This window comes from Trachurus trachurus (assembly GCF_905171665.1).
Source record: "Trachurus trachurus genome assembly, chromosome: 16".
Classification (NCBI taxonomy): domain Eukaryota; kingdom Metazoa; phylum Chordata; class Actinopteri; order Carangiformes; family Carangidae; genus Trachurus; species Trachurus trachurus.
This window is the reverse complement of record NC_139902.1, coordinates 20,502,155-20,519,765: the sequence shown is the minus strand read 5'-3', so window position 1 is coordinate 20,519,765 and position 17,611 is coordinate 20,502,155. Positions and strand designations below refer to the sequence as shown.

At 39.6% G+C, this 17,611-nt stretch overlaps 1 protein-coding gene across 1 annotated transcript in view; it reads left to right on the top strand.

The window, feature by feature from the left end:
• The first annotated feature begins 977 nt into the window (after nt 1–977).
• Nucleotides 978–17,611, top strand: part of mtbp (MDM2 binding protein) — a 35,582-nt gene continuing 18,948 nt past the window's right edge. The window contains exons 1-8 of the mRNA XM_083988935.1: nt 978–1,141; nt 1,546–1,629; nt 1,713–1,786; nt 2,387–2,535; nt 2,715–2,773; nt 3,658–3,802; nt 4,249–4,363; nt 10,316–10,432. Coding sequence (XP_083845061.1) covers nt 1,075–1,141; nt 1,546–1,629; nt 1,713–1,786; nt 2,387–2,535; nt 2,715–2,773; nt 3,658–3,802; nt 4,249–4,363; nt 10,316–10,432 — 810 coding nt within the window. The 5' untranslated portion in view covers nt 978–1,074. The remainder of the gene's footprint in view (nt 1,142–1,545; nt 1,630–1,712; nt 1,787–2,386; nt 2,536–2,714; nt 2,774–3,657; nt 3,803–4,248; nt 4,364–10,315; nt 10,433–17,611) is intronic.

Here is a 17,611-nt window from a genome sequence, read left to right as displayed (position 1 = left end):
TGTATGAGCAGTTTTAACACAAACACACTGCCATCAGTCTTAAAAAGGCAAGGCAAAACATGGCAATTTTATTTGTATGGTGCCATTTTTTTTTTTTTTTTTTTTTTTTTTACAGATTGTCTCAAAGGGCCAGGGTGCAGAGCCGATGTCAGGATTGGGGGGGACACAAAAGTGTTGTTTTTTTTTCCCGTATGCAACTCATACCATGCCACCATAAATCACGACATAGAGGCTCACATCATAGTGGAGGAGACCAGAGATGGAACATGGAGTCAGAAATATATTTGTCAAACATTATTTGTTCCACCATTTCAGTCATTTCTTTTTAGATGTGAATCTAAAATGTGAAGCATGTAAAGTCTGAAAATACATGTGTTCAATTTTGAATAATTTAGGGTATTTTTATTAGGTGCACATGCAAAGGGCTTTACATAGCTTTATTACAACATCCTCTGCCCTTATACCCTCACATTGACTGAGGAAAATCTCCCAAGAAAATCCTTAACAAGGAGGGGGAAAAAGGGAGATAAACCTCAGGGTGAACAACAGAGGAGGGATCCGTCACCCAGACATGATGCAGTACATAGATGTAGAAAAAATAGTTTGCAACATGGAAATGGAATTGGACAGTGAACAAGAGCTGAAGGCAGCTTCTGGTAGGCAGGCAGGCGTTCATATGTCGTAAATATCTTTTGTTTGTTTTTTTAGCATTTTGCCCCAGTATAAATTTTTTTATACAGGGGCTAAAAAAATGCTAAAAAAAAAAAAAAAGAAATCTTTTTATTTATTTTAATTTTTATTTTTTTTTTTAGCATTTTTAGCCCCTGTATAATAATAATAATAAAAACATATATATATATAAAACTTTTTTTTGGCGTGTTAGTCTGCGGTTTCAGTTTCCGTCCAGTAGGTGGCGGTAGCGCTTTGTGTCCTGACGTCAGCCGCTGGTACATTTTGCAGAAGAAGACGAAGTGGTGGGAAATTTGACAGTGCGGGAAACAACAGTGTTGTTCATAACCCAACAAGTTATCTAAACAAACTCGGAACAGTTACATTTACTCATGTTTAGACGAAATGGACCGCTTTGTGTTGGTCATTTCCTTCTGTCAGACTGCTGACGACGCGCCAGAGGACGATACACGTGAGTGTGAAACAAGTCAAACACAGTGTTCATGTTAACTTAGCTCCGTGAAGAAGTTAGCTGCAGGCTCAGGCTGTGTGTGGATAAATAACTACTGAACAAACCAGTAAACAACGTGCTGGTTTGACTGGTGCAGTGGTTAATATCTGAGCCACACTGCTAAAACCTTTGTTCATATAACCTACGTTTACTTTAGGGAGAAAGTTAAGCGTTGTACATTTGGCTTGTAAACACTGTAGTTAGCCAGTCAAAACCTTTTCAAATGAGGACTTTGGAGAATGCATATAAGTGTTTTTTTTTATTGTGGGATTACACTATCTAGATGATTTCATGCTTTTATGTTTTTAAAGCTGAGTCTGACTGTCACAAAGCCTGAAATCCCTGTTGTCATTCATTGTTCACAGGTCTGGAGCCAGTGAAACACACATACAACAGGCTGGTGGACATTTCAACCCAGGAGTCTGGGAGAGGGATCTCCGTGTTTCCAGGTGCAATATAACCATGTGTTTCTTTTGTCCTGTCTGGTTTGAATGCTCCAAATCTCACTTAACTTTTTTTTCTTTTTTTTTAGCTTGTTCTCTAAATGGCAGCCCATCAGCTCAGAAGTGGTACTTCGCCGTTCAGGCTTGCCATGGAGTAACACAAGTAAGATATATGCAGAGATCCATCCAAAAACATATGTTGAAACAGCTGTTTATATTTTAAGGAATTGGGCACAAGTGCATATATGTGTTTATTTTCTGATTGTGAGACAGGAAAAAGCCTTTGCCCAGACATAAGATGTCTGATCTGCCCCTGCAACTCAAGAATATATATTTTTTTACAGCGATTTAAAGAAATTTGCTATTTAGAAATGCAAAACACAATGACAATGTGCAATGCTGCTGAATGATCTTTCCTACACAGTATCAAGTTTACTGTCCAATGTATACTACTGCTTGTTTTGTGGTGGATAGTGTCCTCAGTGTATTCAGTCCTCAGTAATTCTGATACTTTAACTCATGTCATAAAAAATATAAAATATAGATGATGGTTTTGGCTCTAAACTCTCAGAACAGCAACAAATCAACTGATAATATATAATTATTTTACATTTGAATCATGAATCAGTTGTGCATATCACATCTTTGTGTATATATGCACACAAAATGTGTACATGAATCAAACCAAAAAGGAAACTGAAATATTGACAATGGAACAAGAGCTGAAATATTTATAATCCCTGTATGTTGTGTTATTTTGTAGTTTTGCAGCTTGGAGTGGGAAGAGCTGGGCACAGGCCAGCAGAAACCTGACAGTGAAGAGGAGAAGCCCACTGCTGTGGAGTCATGTCTCAGTTCTCTGAGTAACCAGGAGGCGCTGGATCAAAAGGCTGATCAGCCAACACTGACAGAGTGAGTGATGGATGATGATGCCCATTGCTTTGTGTTTAAGGATTCTGCCAAATACAACAACGTTGAGCAGTCATATAACTGATGTTATCTGAATTTTGTTCAACATAATCCTGGTGTTACATTTTGACCACTAGACCCCCCAGTCTTTCTCATCTGGTCTGAATGACTCTGTTGAACAGGTTGTTAGAAGAGGCTGCAGAAGGACTGCATCAACTGTCGGACAAGCTACCACCTCCAGGTACAGTGATCCAGCCCATAGTGGCTGGAGTTAATGTATTTTATGTATTTCCTGTCTGTTATTTGTATTGATTGACTGTGTGCTGTGCAGGACTGTCACTTATATGGTTTAAATATAACAAGGCATAACATTAAATATATTCCAGTTTACACAATTTATCCATCCATTGTTTTGAATCCAAATGTTTCCACATAATATAACTTCTCCGATGCTTTTGGTTTGATGTAGTTATCTTTACAGCATGGCTGGCCAGGGCTCTTCACATATTTTGCCTAAACAAGGAGAACAACAATCATATAGTTTCCTGAGCGGGATGTTAGTTTACTCGATAAAACAATGTTTAGAGTTACATCATTTGATCTCAGCTGAAAAATGCCAATAGTTAGGAATTAAAATGTCTTCACTGGAGCCAAACCCATAAGCTGTGAGACAAGAATACAGTCCAGTTTAAAGTTTATTACATTTTTTAAATCTGCTCCAGCCGTGTGGAAATAGTGCCTTATCGTACTTTTTACATATGCGCTTACCTCTGGGAATGATAGGATACTTTTACCCTGACTTTTTCTAAGTAGGTCTGCCTCCCGAAGTGATCATTCACTTTTTGAAGAGCACTGCTTGGCATGCACCACCTCCACAGGAGTTCAGGAGCAGTCACCCTCTGCTGTTAGTTGCCCTGAGGAGCTGGAGTCACTGCTGGCGTCTAACTTTATTCTTCCACTAGTCTTGATGTTTAGAGGTGGATGGTGTCAGTAGAGTGACTTGCTTGGGTCACTGTCCCCTCATGAAATCCTGTAGTGACACATCTGTAAGAAGTAGGAAAAATAAGACAAGGAAAAGAATTATCTAATGAATTCCTCTTTGGCTTGTCCTATTTTCCCCCTCAGGTAAAGCCCTGCTGGATGTGCTGATGTTGGGCTCTGCTGAGCAATCCCCTCCTATTAAAGACCTGCTGCCTCTGCTTGGAGCCCTCAAACACATGTCCTGCTGGCATGGTGCTAAGATAAATGTAGTCACAGAGCACAAGACTGGGTAAGGAGACAGAAAATACACATGCAATGCATTTAGGATCTAAATGGACCAATAGATAATTGTTGTCATGGATGGCACACATGAGTGATGAGAAGTTTCCAAGGGAGGTTCAAAGTGCATGAAAAGGTGCAATATATTGTATGAGTTTGCAGGTGTGATTATTTGTGAGATGCTGCCAGTTCACCACTAGAGGGAGTTAGATGAGTAAAGATATACTACAATGTTTGTTGACTTACAGTAATGGATGTAACAGAGGAACATTTTCACAGAGGTATTACGTACTGGCAGAGTAGCTGTATTAGATTCTCAACATTTTCTACATTATTTCCCTAAATAGCAGAATTGACATCATTCATGATTTTTATTCCTGATTTACAGGAATAAGCAACTTAAGTTTCTCTGTGCTGCTGATCATTCACTGGTCTTTTTTTTTTTTTAATATGTAGGTGGCAGAAAGTTGCATCTTACCTGAGTGCAGGTCTGGTGGAGCCTACCCACCTAGATAGCTGTGTCGACCACAAGGAGCTGTGGAGGGGCGGCCTCGTCATCAGAGAGAGAAAGGTAAGGGTTTCTGGCAAATGGAGTGAGCATGACTTGCTCTGTATCTATAACTCTTTGTTATGCAGATTTAGACAGTCTTACTTCCCTAACATCAGTGATGGGAATATTAACACTTGTGCTGTATTTGCCACTGTGGATACAACAAATCCCCCACCCCTGTTCGCTCTAGAGCAGAGGTCCTCAACAGGGGGGTTGTTGATATTGGCATTGGTATCAGTTAACAAGGTCTGTTTATAAATAGTAGTGGCACAGCCAGTGGCCACCCTATTCACTGTACCTGTACAAATGTATTATTTGTATAGCCTAGTATTGAATGCACAATAACAAGGTATGGTTAATATAAAACACAATTTTATACAATATATATAGTAGGTGGTCCCTGCTTCATCTCTCCATCAGTTTGGAAGACCCCTACTCTAGAGTTATTCTGGCTAAAAGGTGCAATAAGTTGTTTGCTTCTTTTTTTCCATCAGAAAAAAGAAAAACATTAGATAAAGTTTTAGCTCCACCCAGTTGAGCAATAACATAACATAGCCTATACCAACAAAGACGCCATTGATGGTAAAACTCTTGAAGAAATACTGCTGCCTTTTAAATCTTCTTAGATGTTTAGAACTTGTGGACTTTTGCAAATTGTGAATGGTTGAATGGTTCACTTCTTTCAGGCACTTTGACCACATCACTTAAGGCTGCATTTATCAAACATCTCCTGAAAAAGTGAAATCTGGACACACGGCTGAATGTGGTACTTTCAGCCCTACGGTACCTCACCTCCCATTCAGAGGAAAGCAATTGAGAACCTAGGTTGCTGACCAAGTCAGTAACGACTTGAACACAAATGGCTGCTATGACAAATTCCAACCAGGTTATCATAAACAATACTGAAAGTGCCCGATCGTTATTAGAGATGCACCAATCCGGGTATCGGATCGGTGCATCTCTAATCATTATTCATTAATCAGTGAAAAACCCACTATGCCATACAAAGGATCCATTCACAGGCCCCTTGTGTTCAATCTATATATTCTCCTTATTGGACATGTCCTCCAAAAGCACAGGGTGGCTTATCATAGCTGTGCTGTGTGCAGACAATACACAGGTTTATTTAGCTTTTTCACCCAATGATTTCAGTCCCATTGTGTCTCCTCTCTGTTGGGACAGAAACTTGCAACTAGTTCCTACCTGGAGTCTAGCACTGAAGTCCTGGCCTCATGTTAAACATCGAGACGTAATTGTAGATGGGGATCTCAGTTTTAATCACCACATTAAAACTTTAACACAATCTGCATTTTGGCATTCCAGAAACACAGCTAAGGCAATACACTTTGTTTCTAATCAAGTTTAGACAAACTCGTCCTTGCCTTGATATCTTCCAGAGGCAATTATTGCAGCACTCTAGCAAATGACACCAGTCAGGTAGAATTTAGTCTGAATGTTATTCCAGTCAGAGCCTAATTCAAAGTTTCATTCCTTCCTAATTACTTTTCTGAAATGTGTCATGTTCAGTGTATAAGCTCAGTAATAGGTATGTAATATTTGCAACTTGGTCAGTTAATGATGTCCAAAGTTAAAACTGAACATGGTGACATAGCTCCTGTGAATAAAGGAGTCGAGCTACGCGTGTGTTGGAGGGATAAGGGTGCTAGAGCCAGATCCGTCTTATTTCTGGAGATAATTTCCCTTCTTACCGTGCTCCCTGTCTTCATGCTGTATAGATATGGTGTACTGTACAGTAGGGCTGCACGATTATGGCCAAAATGATAATCACGATTATTTTTGTCGATATTGAAATCACGATTATTAATCACGATTATTCATTATGTTAGATAAAACATGTTTTTATTGCACTTTCTATTTGAAACAAACAATAGGCTATGTGAACAAGGCTTTCAGTTCAAAATAAAACGTAAAATAAAAATAAATAATAGCCTAAAATAAAATTTACCGAAGACAAAGGGCTAGCGAAAAATAAATGCCATTGCAGAGTGCAGAGGTGTCATTCTGTACAGTAGCGTACAGATACTTGTGTAAAAAACAAAAAATAAAAAATAAATCTGGTAGAAGTAGCTGCTGATTCAACTCCTTTACTCAAATAAAAGTAAGAAAGTACAGGCTCTGAAATGTAATTTCAAAGTAGGCTATAGGTAAAAATTCATTTTTGCCATCAATGATACACAGAGATGTGTGGGCAAGAGTCTGTCCAGCATGGACCAAAGCACAGCACGGGTGGTTCAGCAGCAATTTGGAACAAATTAAAAACATTTAATGAACAGACCAAGTGTTTTCACACGGGCAGCGTCCAGCAGGTCGGCCTGGCTCAACTGTGCTGCCACCAAAACGGCCATAGATCGCCGTTACCGGCCGTTATGATCACGGTCGGAACATTTTAATTACACGACGTATGTAATTAACACCAAAACGGCCGCGTGGGGTGACGGGGTCTCGGTCCAGCTTGAGACCACCCCGCAGCCCGACCTCGATCCGATCCAGAGAGAGACGGCGACAGTAGACAGCCTGAGGTGCTGACTGACCAGACACAGACACACGTCATGTCTACATACTGTCACCGTCTGCTGCCGACATCGTCTCACTCTCACTTCAGAGTGAGATCCATACAGTCTATGAGTGAGACGTAACATCGGGCGCAGAAGGTGACACAGTACAGCAGCATCTGAAGGTGCCGACTGACCGGCCGGGACACACACTCTGGACTGTAAACAACATGTAAAGGGAGGATGCGCTCGCTTGTTAGTTAGGCAGCTTCATGGAGCCCTGACCTCTCGTTCGTGGGCGGAGTTGTGTTTTGTTTTGCCATTGTGCTGCCACCTGCTGGAACCAGCTCCCAATGCGGATCGTTATATTCCTGAACCACAAACTGGCATTAAAAAGAAGTTAAACACTGATTTATTCTCCTGCCCGCATCTAATCTTTTAATCTTACACTTTAATGAGATATTATCTATTTTATAATAGTCTGTTATATTGTTTTCTTATTATGCTTTTTTACTTCTGTTTTTATGCTTCCATTATTTCCGTTAGGCACATTGAATGACCTCTGGGTATGATAATGTGCTATACTAATAAATTTGCCTTGCCTATGAATCATTGGGGATGGAGTTCTTTTTGCATAATTTATTTCACATTTTTCTTGTTGGTGTAGAAACTTGAGAAGGAGGTGGAGAAAACACGGATCTCACTTGAACCTCTACAGTAAACAATGAAAAAAGCCCAGCTGTGTTAGTTTTTCTAATGAAATTGTTACAAAACGCAGTAAGGTTGTTTTTGGTTATCCAGGACTATTGGAAGCCAATTTTCATGACAATTGCATGTCTGTATATTTACAATGTGATCATGACGCAGTGCTCTAAACTGTCAGTAACAAGAAGATGTTAAGGAAATGAGTACACTGACAGCTGTTAAGAGTAATTCATTTGTATGAATGTATATACATAAAAAACAAAGGTTTGGAAGAACTGAAGGAGTGACTGATCATTAAGAGCAGCTAAGACGTGAGTCAGTAAGGTCCTGGCTGTTGAGAGAAAAGACTTCTTTTGTCTCATCATCTGTCTCTGTGAGTTTTTGTGCTCTGGACAAGAACTGTAGATTGCATGAGAAAAAGCGGTGTCCTTTTAAACCCAGCAGCTTGTTTGCCGAGGGGCTTTTTTTATTTTGAACAGTGTTGCTCTGTGGATGGGGGTACTCAGCTAGCTGGGGCTGAGTGAGAAAACAGTTACACCGGGGTTAATTGTAATTCAGAGACCTGATTCACGCTACTGTGTATGTTCCTCTATCTTTTTCATGTGAAATTGCTCATGCACTGCACAGTGCACAATGCCATGGGGTAAATTTTCATGTATTTCCTTTTTGAATTGAGTGACTTTTTGAGTCAGTGGGGGATAAGTCTCTCCCCACCGCCGACTGAATCTAGAGGAATCACTGGATGTCACTGAGGGGTCATGGGAAATTGCTCCGACTTGCTGGTATTGCCCTGGCAGAGGCAACCCGGCCCTGCCTGGCTCCGCTCTCACTCGACCTCGCTCCCCAAGGAGTCAGCTGCAATTAATGATTGGTCCAGGCTTGGGCAAAGGACAAATGTTAGAGAACGCCTCTGGGCACTTTCTGTCCGCGTTTAAAGGACAGTGCTGGTCTTATTGACATGCAGGTACAGTGCTGTTCTTCACAGTATAAGTTTAAAGTGTAAAAGGCCATATAGATGATAAAAACTATAGGAAGGAGACACCTGCTGTCCTCGTATTCTGTCTTGGGCACTTGTCTCTCAGGCCTTTACCTTCAGTCAAGAGAAATGCTAATGCTGTGGCTGGTAAAAGCAAGGGGAGGCTCTTTCCTGTGCACAAAGTAAGATCCATGAAGAAATTATTTAGGTGTGGTGGCTGAATGCTGGTCCACATATTTTTGGCCATGTTTTGTCCTTTTCTTTACCGCTTTCGTACTAGTAGCTGCATTTGGGTGTCAAAGTGAACAGGCTGAACTGCGTTGACAGCATTTTTTTCTTCTTTTTTTTTTGTTGCCACTCTGGAGATTACTTCACACCCACTTGTACTTCTTTCTCATTACAGGAAAGCTCTGGCAGGTGCAGCAGTTTTCTGTCTCTGGACAGAATTGGCCAAATTTGTACTATTCTTCCAAGGTCCTCTAGAGAGAATCAGCAATCTGTTTCGCTGTCGCGTTTCCTTTTATGTCTTGTGCTGTTGGTGTTCTTTAATCTGGAGACTTTTAGTTGGCACTTAAAGATCATTTCAAAAATGTATCAGCGGCAGCCTTTATCTAAAAATATACAGTTACACACTTGATATTAAGTATTTATTTTTGCAAAAAATGGCAAATGAGTGCATTCTGTTGCTGTCAGGTTGGTTGGTTGGTCCCCATTACTTTCGGAAAATTGTGGGTTTTGGTCATGGTCATGACCTTGAGCAACAGTATTCTGTTTCTGTCTCTCCACTGAGATCAAAACACTAGAGTCGCTGAAACTGAAAACATGAACGTCACCTCTCCGCATTGATATATTTCCGTTCAAGCTAATATATGTGGAGGGTTGTTTCGTTGATGGAGACCTTTTGATATTTCTTGTGCAAGTGAAGAGCAGAAGCTAATAAAACATGCACTTCTGTAACAAAGGCCACATATGGCCACGGTTTTCACTTTGATCTACATTTAGCTGAACCTACAGTGATGTTGTTGCCACCCCATTCATTTCCTTATCCTTTATCAGCCATTATACATATATACCAAACCACAGTATAGGATGCAGCACATTGACAAGGTTCCTGATCAGTACACGTCTTTAATGGAATCAATAAAAGCAAATATATATTTATTAGATATTGGTATCATCCTTCAATGTTTAGTACTGGTAAAACAGTGATATGAACTCTTATTCTTTTGGGGAAAGTTTTTTACAATCAAGTCTCCCCTGTCTGCTTAACTATGCTGATGCAAGCATACAGCCTCTCCTTCACTGTAGTGACCTTTGTTAAGTTGCTGCCGTCAGAAGTGTGGGGCGCCAGCAGTCAGTCAGTCAGTCAGTCAGTCAGTCAGTCAGTCAGTCAATAAAGCCTTCACAGTTGGAGAGCAGTGGAACAAAGGAGCATTCCCACAGGTATAAAAGCCTGTCTGAGAGCAACCACCAGCCCTGTAATTCACAGCATAACTTCTAATGTGTGAGTGCGTGTGTATGTGCACAACTGCACACTTGGCACTAATTGCAAAGCCATGTATAGAAGCAAACCACAACCTTTTTTGAGTCTATGTGAGAAAAAACACTCAAGCTGCATGATACTGTATATTATTGTGTTCTTATGGGGCCAAACTGTGTAAGTCTGTGATATGTAGCACAGACACTGTACTAATAATGACTAGAGGAGATTTTCTGATAGCAAGGTCACTTTACTGTTGTGTGACCGTCTCTTGTCCTGTGTGTGTGTATGTGTTGTAGTATGTGTCGGAGCTCCGATTCGACGGCTTCTCTCTGCGCTCTCCAGTGCATCACACATCAGGATCCAGTCTCCTACAGCATCCCTACGTCACTACAGACCACAAACTACAGTCCGAGGTGAGTCCTGAGCTCCTCACGGGCACGGCTTCTCACATCTTTAAATGTGAAACCTCCTGTTTCCAAGATACAGTAGCTGTTGTTTGAATAGATACAATGTACCAAATGGCATCTTACAGTCGTCTTTCTTGTCACATTCAGGACAAAAACGTCCACTAGGGGCATTTTTTACTAGTTTCTTGGCCATAACTTTCACTGTATGACTTGAAATGGCATGATTCGTTCCTAATAAGCTTTTTTTTTTTGTAACGTTCCAAATTTTTTTTGAAATTTTTTTCTAAGGTCAATAATTCAAAAGTTGCAAAAATAATCACACTTATGACACTCGAGGACAAAAACGTCCACTATAAACAACTGCTCTAAAAATGTGTCAGATAAATATTTTTTTCAAATTTTTTTTTACATATTTTTCAGTCAACTTCTGTTCTTTCCAAAAATACTAAATATTGTATGTTCTTTTTGGTTTTTAACATTTTTATTAGCTATTGAATGAAGCGTGCGCTGGATTTTTGAAAAAAACTGACCGAAAATTGCTGATTTTCAATATAAAAAATGATCGGAGGTGAACGATTTTTTACGTGGTATCAGACCCTTGGATATGTCAAAGATTAGTAACAAAACTGATTTTGATGCATTATTAGTTTTTTTGTAGGTTCAGTTTTTCCAAAATTGCACCCCCTAGAGGCCATTGACTTCCATTGAAACCACATTTTTCATCGCAGGGCGTTGCAGGGCTGTAAAAGTAAAAAAAAAAAAAAAAAATTTGCAATCTCAGTGGCTTCTCCTCTTCAGAAGAGGTCAGATTTGAAGATTTTACTGTCCATCACCAAATGGCGCCATTTACCTAGTAACCAGGCCTATGGAAACAGAGCATATATTTCTATGCTTTTTCAATGTGATTTTACATAGAGGATATGGATTTGTTCAGTACTGGGTGTGTGTGTGCGTACAAACACACACACACACCCACACGCTCATGCAGACACGTGTGGGTGTGTGTGTGTGTGTGTGTTTTTTTTTTATGTATTGCTTAATTATAAGACCACTCATCGCATGTTGTTGCTGTTGCTAAATTTAGTCATTTTCATGTTTTTTAGGTAATAGGGAAGCACTGGTAGGACTTTTAACTCTGATACTGGTACTCATGAATTAAGGTGAGATAAGATATAAACTTTAATTGTCCTGAGAGGGAAATTCATCTTGGGCAAGTAGCACAACATAACTGCAAAGCAGAATCACAATAACACAACCATCCAATACACCACACATCACCAGCACAACAGTAACGTAGATCGGCAGCCTCAACAGGGCAACTAATTATGACTGTGAATTGGGTAGCAGCTGATGTGAATGCCAAGATGTTTAAATTATGTTATTTTGCAGTGGTGCTGTTGTCAGCCTTTGAATCATTGGTTTCACAGGTTCTGAAAGATCCATAGAGTTTCTTTGCGTAGCCGGTGTGAAAAGTATGTAGGAAGACGATGTTCCCATTCTCTGTCCCGCCTACAACGCCTTGATTGGTCCAATGTTTTCTCCAGCTGGGGATAAAAGCTGTCAGCGGGAACAACAACAGACTTATATGAATCACTGAGCTAATCATTGATGTGAGCAGCGATTTAGAGGTCTGGAACCAGGCTTTGTCATAGCTGCATCTCATTTAACTTCTCCAAACGCCTCAGGCAGCACATTTCATGTCATTTTTTATTGCCACACAATTGCATGGTTGTTTCAAAGGTCCAATTGTTTGCCTCATTATTTCTTGTTTCTTCCTCTCTGACAAGGACAGTAGCAAGCACAGTCTGCTGCCAGAGTGCTGCGGGGCCTGCACATGATCCAAACATTGTCAGGGAAGAAATCTTGTTCAGAAGAAATGTAATGTGTTTGGATAAGTTAATTCCTGCAGCTTGAGAGAAAACTATGCTGAAAACGTGTATTTAGTCTTGGCAATTTGACCTCAAATCAATGAATCAGATCTCAGACCTTTAACTGTCTCTCCCCCTTTTTTTTTAGTCATGCCCTCTTCATACGCTGCAACATGACTGTTCCAAGAGATTAAAGAAAGTAGTGATGTTACTTTTGGTTGCGTTCACTAACTGCCCTGTGGTTGTGATGGATAAGACACGATCGGGAGGTTAGGCGGGAGTTGGTGTCATCCTTTACAAAAAAAATCTCTGCTCTACTCATCCAGGCTACAATATAACCCCTGAGCTTTGATTTTCAAAACAGGCCCAGCACCAGTGACCAATGTGGACAGCATGAAAAAACAGCAACAGTGAGGCTGCATGTTAAAATGAAAATGTATTAGTGTGGCCGTAGCCTGAGGCTCAGTCTTTGTTAAATTCATATCACCAGTTTCGCTTATAGTGACTATAAAGTAGAGTCGACTACGCTATGTGGACAGTGTGGAGGTATGTGAATGAACACGTGATAGTATTTTTTTTTTTAAGTTACTGTTTATGAACACACACTTTGAAGAAAGCATTAACTGATATAAATCTGTGAGAGGTCTGACTCCTAAATAATGTTTTCGACAGTCTGTCAGTTAATTGCCCAGCCCTACTCATATTCCTACAAACTATAGGGGACGTTTGATTGACAGGACAAGTAGATAATGACTGAATTTTCATTTAGGGTAGAAGTGTACCTTTTAACCCTTAGTCCAACCCACATCTTACCTCCTAGCTAAAGAGCTGAATGAGCTGCAGACACTTCATCCTCTAATGATTTCTGCTGGCTAGACGGAGATGAGTTCAAAAGGGTCACTTCCTTGTTGCCCTTTAATCGCGTTGAGGAACCCGTGACAGAAGGACCATCAGCTGGATAAATCAAATCTATTTCATCTGCCAAATGAGAGTCGACCCCTGGTAACTCTGTTGGCCCTCATAGCCAGAAAACGGAATAAGGATATAGATTTAACAGATCATCAACCAAGGCCACTGCCCAGGGTTTCAAAGGAAGGAGATCTGGAGCCTGTAGTCATACTTTACTTACATGGGATTTGCACTCATCATGTTTCACCGTTGACATTGACTTAATAGGACAATCCTCACCTTCCATTTGGCAGAAAGTTTTAAGCCAAGATCCGTTTTATTGAATCATCAGCTTTTCCTTCCGTCAAATTTTTTATACCTCATTTTTGATAGTGGTTCAGAGCTGTTAGTGCTAAGGTAACACGGGTCACTCAGTGGTGCTGAGAAACTAGAGTGAGCCGACAGCTCGCTCTGATCATCTTCCTGAGCATTGTCTAACTTCAATCAATGTCCATATATCAACACTATTATTGACAGTAAGCGACTCAGGTGACCTTATGTCAGAACTACTCCTTTAAGTTATCACTCTTCAAGACAGAATGACACTGTCAGATATTTAGCTTGCAATCCATGTTTTAACACTTCAATGTTATGTTAAACCCAACCTTAAAGAGGAACTATGTAGGATTTATAGCTTATCTATGCTACAATTTTACCTTAATTAAACAGCTTTGGAGTAATTGTGATGGTTTATAAATGGCTTAACTTGTTACGAGGGAGAATGAAGGCTCTAGTCTCTGCCTTCCATGTGTGTCACTTGTTGCGTCTCTGGGCTGAAAACAACCTTGTAGCTCTCGCCTCTGCGCGCCGCACCGTGACACAAACGCGCCCCATTAAAAAAAAAACGTAATCTCTTGTTTATGACAGATTTAACTACACAAATACATACATCGTATATGATATATAACATTATGTACCGCTCTATTGATTGATTTCTCACCGGCTTCGTTGTAAACAAATGCACATGGCCGAGAGGAGGGTTAGCAAAACAGCGGAAAAGAGACCAGACTTTCTTAGTTCCTCTTTAACTAAACTCTACTTTAACTTAATATTAGTTTTCCAAAATGAATAAGTTAATATTTTCTCCCTAAAATGTCAGAGAATAGACTCAGTCTATATTGATATTTAGTTTACAATAAAAAGAAACTTAGAAAATCTGCAAATCCTCACAGTGGAGGACCTGAAACCCGGAAAAGCTAGTGGCATGACTCTGTCAGTACACCACTTTGGTCCAGACTGACATATCTCAACATTTCTTGTATTTAGATTTTTGCCAAATATTTAGCAAGCCTATTTGCATCCCCATCCACCTCAGTTGTAGTGCTTATTAATGGTAAAAAAACCAAAAAAAAAAACCCCTGCTAAACATTAGACAAGGCAATTTTATTTTTCGAGAAATAAATGACATCTGTACAGCAAAAGTAATGAAACCCACGGCTTACTCTATTGACATGTAACAATTAAAATCTGCGTGCATGTGGAGAAGATGTGTGTATGTGTGTGTATGGCGGTAGGTGTGCACTTTGTCAGAGCTGTGTATTTGTGTGCAGAGCGGGTCTTTTTGACAGTTATTATGTTTCTGTAATGAGTTTTCTTATAGAGATTAATATAAATAACGATAAAACCACTTCAGAGCCGTACCCAAGAAATTATGGCAAGATACACACAGTACACACACACACACAAACACACCACACATAACACCAGGCTTTATTAGCATTAATTAGATTAGCATTAAAGATACTTGGTTGAAAGCATGCGGTTGTTCACATTAGGAAAACACTGAAAAGAATAATTTCCTCCTCAGGCAACAGCCGTGTTACCTGTGTGTTGTGTTTATGTTAACCATTGTCTGCTTTGTGTGTCTCTGCCAACAGATAGTATGTGTTGTTGCCGTGTGTGCTCATTATTCAGTTAACACAGCAGCTTTCCTTAGTTAAGGTGTGTGTAGGTTTGTGTGCTACTCATTAATGTGTCCATGGAGAGACAGTGTATGTGTGTGTTGTGTGATCTAATCAGATCCCTGTACAGAGAAGCAGATGGCGATGATTGTCTTGGCACACATTAAAAAAAAAAAAAAAACTCTGAGGACAACAAAACTATCACAACTCCGCACTGCTGGGATAACTGGCTCCATAATGACTCGCACTCAACATGCACACACATTTACACACATAAACAACCTAAACTATACACAGACTCTTCACTGTCAGGAGGGACCATAGTGATTATTACACACACACACCACATTGGGCAGACACACTGTGGCCACCAAACGAGAGTTGTTTAGTAAGATTAATGAAATCTGCTGCACGTTAGAGGAAACCTGCAAACCATGCTTTAGTCACATACTTCTAATTTGGTTGTTTTGTATTATCATTATTATTCCTACTACTACTACTACTACTACTACCACATCTACTGCTACTGCTGCTGCTGCTCCTACTACCACTACTACAGTACTTCTTATATGTCTACTAATGATAAAAGATATTCAGTAATGATATTAAATGTTAGTTTTAGTAGTAGTTGTAATGAAATATGATGTTGTGATTTCATTGGACACCTGCTAACATCTGGCTTTTGTCTTTGGTGTGAAAAGGTTCAATAAACATTGAAACCACACTGAAAAGAGTCACAGCAGGTGTATACTGTATAATGGCTCCTCCAGCTCTTATAGGCTTTGATGCAAACATGACATTGGGGTTGAACATGGTACAGTAATTTATGCCCTATCTCCGCCGCACTATGAAGCCTTTCAGGGCACATAAACGCTGTAGGACAGACCTGTCAGCTGCCCTGCAAGCTCTTGTTGACCCCAAAAAACGTTTTGGTTACACCTCTTTGTTGCCCTCTGTAAGTGCAAGTGCTGACATTGCTCTCAGAAGTTTTGTGTCTGTGTCCTCACAGAGAGGCAATTGGCAAACCTGTCTGACAGTGTGAAAGTGGTTTATCCGTTTAAAAAAAAAATATATATATATATATATATATATATATATATATATATTATTGTGTTGTACCTAATGTACGGTAGTTAATTAAATACTTAAATCAAAGTACGTCTTTATATTGAGCCTATTAGTTAATGTTGGCATAGTACAGTTCTGTTCGTTGAGCCTCAGCACTGCCCACAATGAGAGGGATCAATTAAAAGGCCAACGATTTCATTTCTCTAAGAGTACAAAAGAAGTGGTGAAAATGGATAGTGATGGAAATGTTGCTTAAAAGGCGATAAAATGTACATCTATTCTAGACATTTTCAAGCCTTATATGATGGAAATTCTTCTGAATCTTGTCACTGTCGCCCTTATTATTCTTCTAAGGTTATCCTCTAATGAATGTTCTCCCACAGATTAAAGGGCTCTACAGCTTCTTCAAATGGTGACATGTATTCCCTTGGAGTGTCCTTTATAATAGCGCCTTAACTCTGTTTGATAAGGAGGGAAAGAGCGTCATGTTACTCTTTCTTTGGGGATTTAAATATTCTATATTCTATATTTTTCTTTTTGGTTGGCAGCAATTGCAATTACATGAAGGGCTTAATGTGTTTTACCCATGTGATTTTAATCATTTGATGCTCAACAATTTTACAGTATTTTACTGATGTTCAATGGACATGGAAGTCGTACAGACTATAAGATATCTGTTGTGAAATAAAGTCAGTGTTAGTCTGCAAGTGCCAAAGACTAGATTACAACAATCTATGTAAAGCAAACGAGTGAGGATAATAGGTAATGCTCCTGCCAAGGAAAGAAAACACCACAGTAATCTGTAGGAAGCCACTTTTACAGTAATTGCATACTGATTTGTGTTTAAACAAAAACATTGAAACCACAGGCACATGCAATTTTCAACTATTACAAAGGATCATTTCGTGTGGTTAGAAGTAATGAGGACAATTAAATATTAGAGTTTCTAATGATCTGTTGGCTCATCTCTGCAGGCCACTGCATTAGTCAAACTTTTCACTAGGGTTGGACAAGGGGGGTAATAAACTTCCCCGTCTTGCCAGTAAAAGCAGAATTTCGACCAGTATTCATTAAAATCTTCATCTGCTCTTAATCTATAGGACTCTCTCGGAAATAGGTCACAAATTCATTCTTGTTCCAGTTCAATAAATTATGAGATTGAAATTTCAGGCTTTGCCATGTATTCCTGTAAATTTCTGTATATGCAAATGACCTGTTTTTCCATGTAACAAATGATTTATATATTATTGATTTCCTTATGGCAAGCTCATTAGATAAGTAGGGCAGACCGGTGAAATGTAGGTCTGTTGTTTTTAATGTGAGCTAGAGTGTGTTAAGGACCTTATCATGACTGGCTACTGTCAGAAAACAAGATTTCCTGCATTTACGGGTCCAGAAAA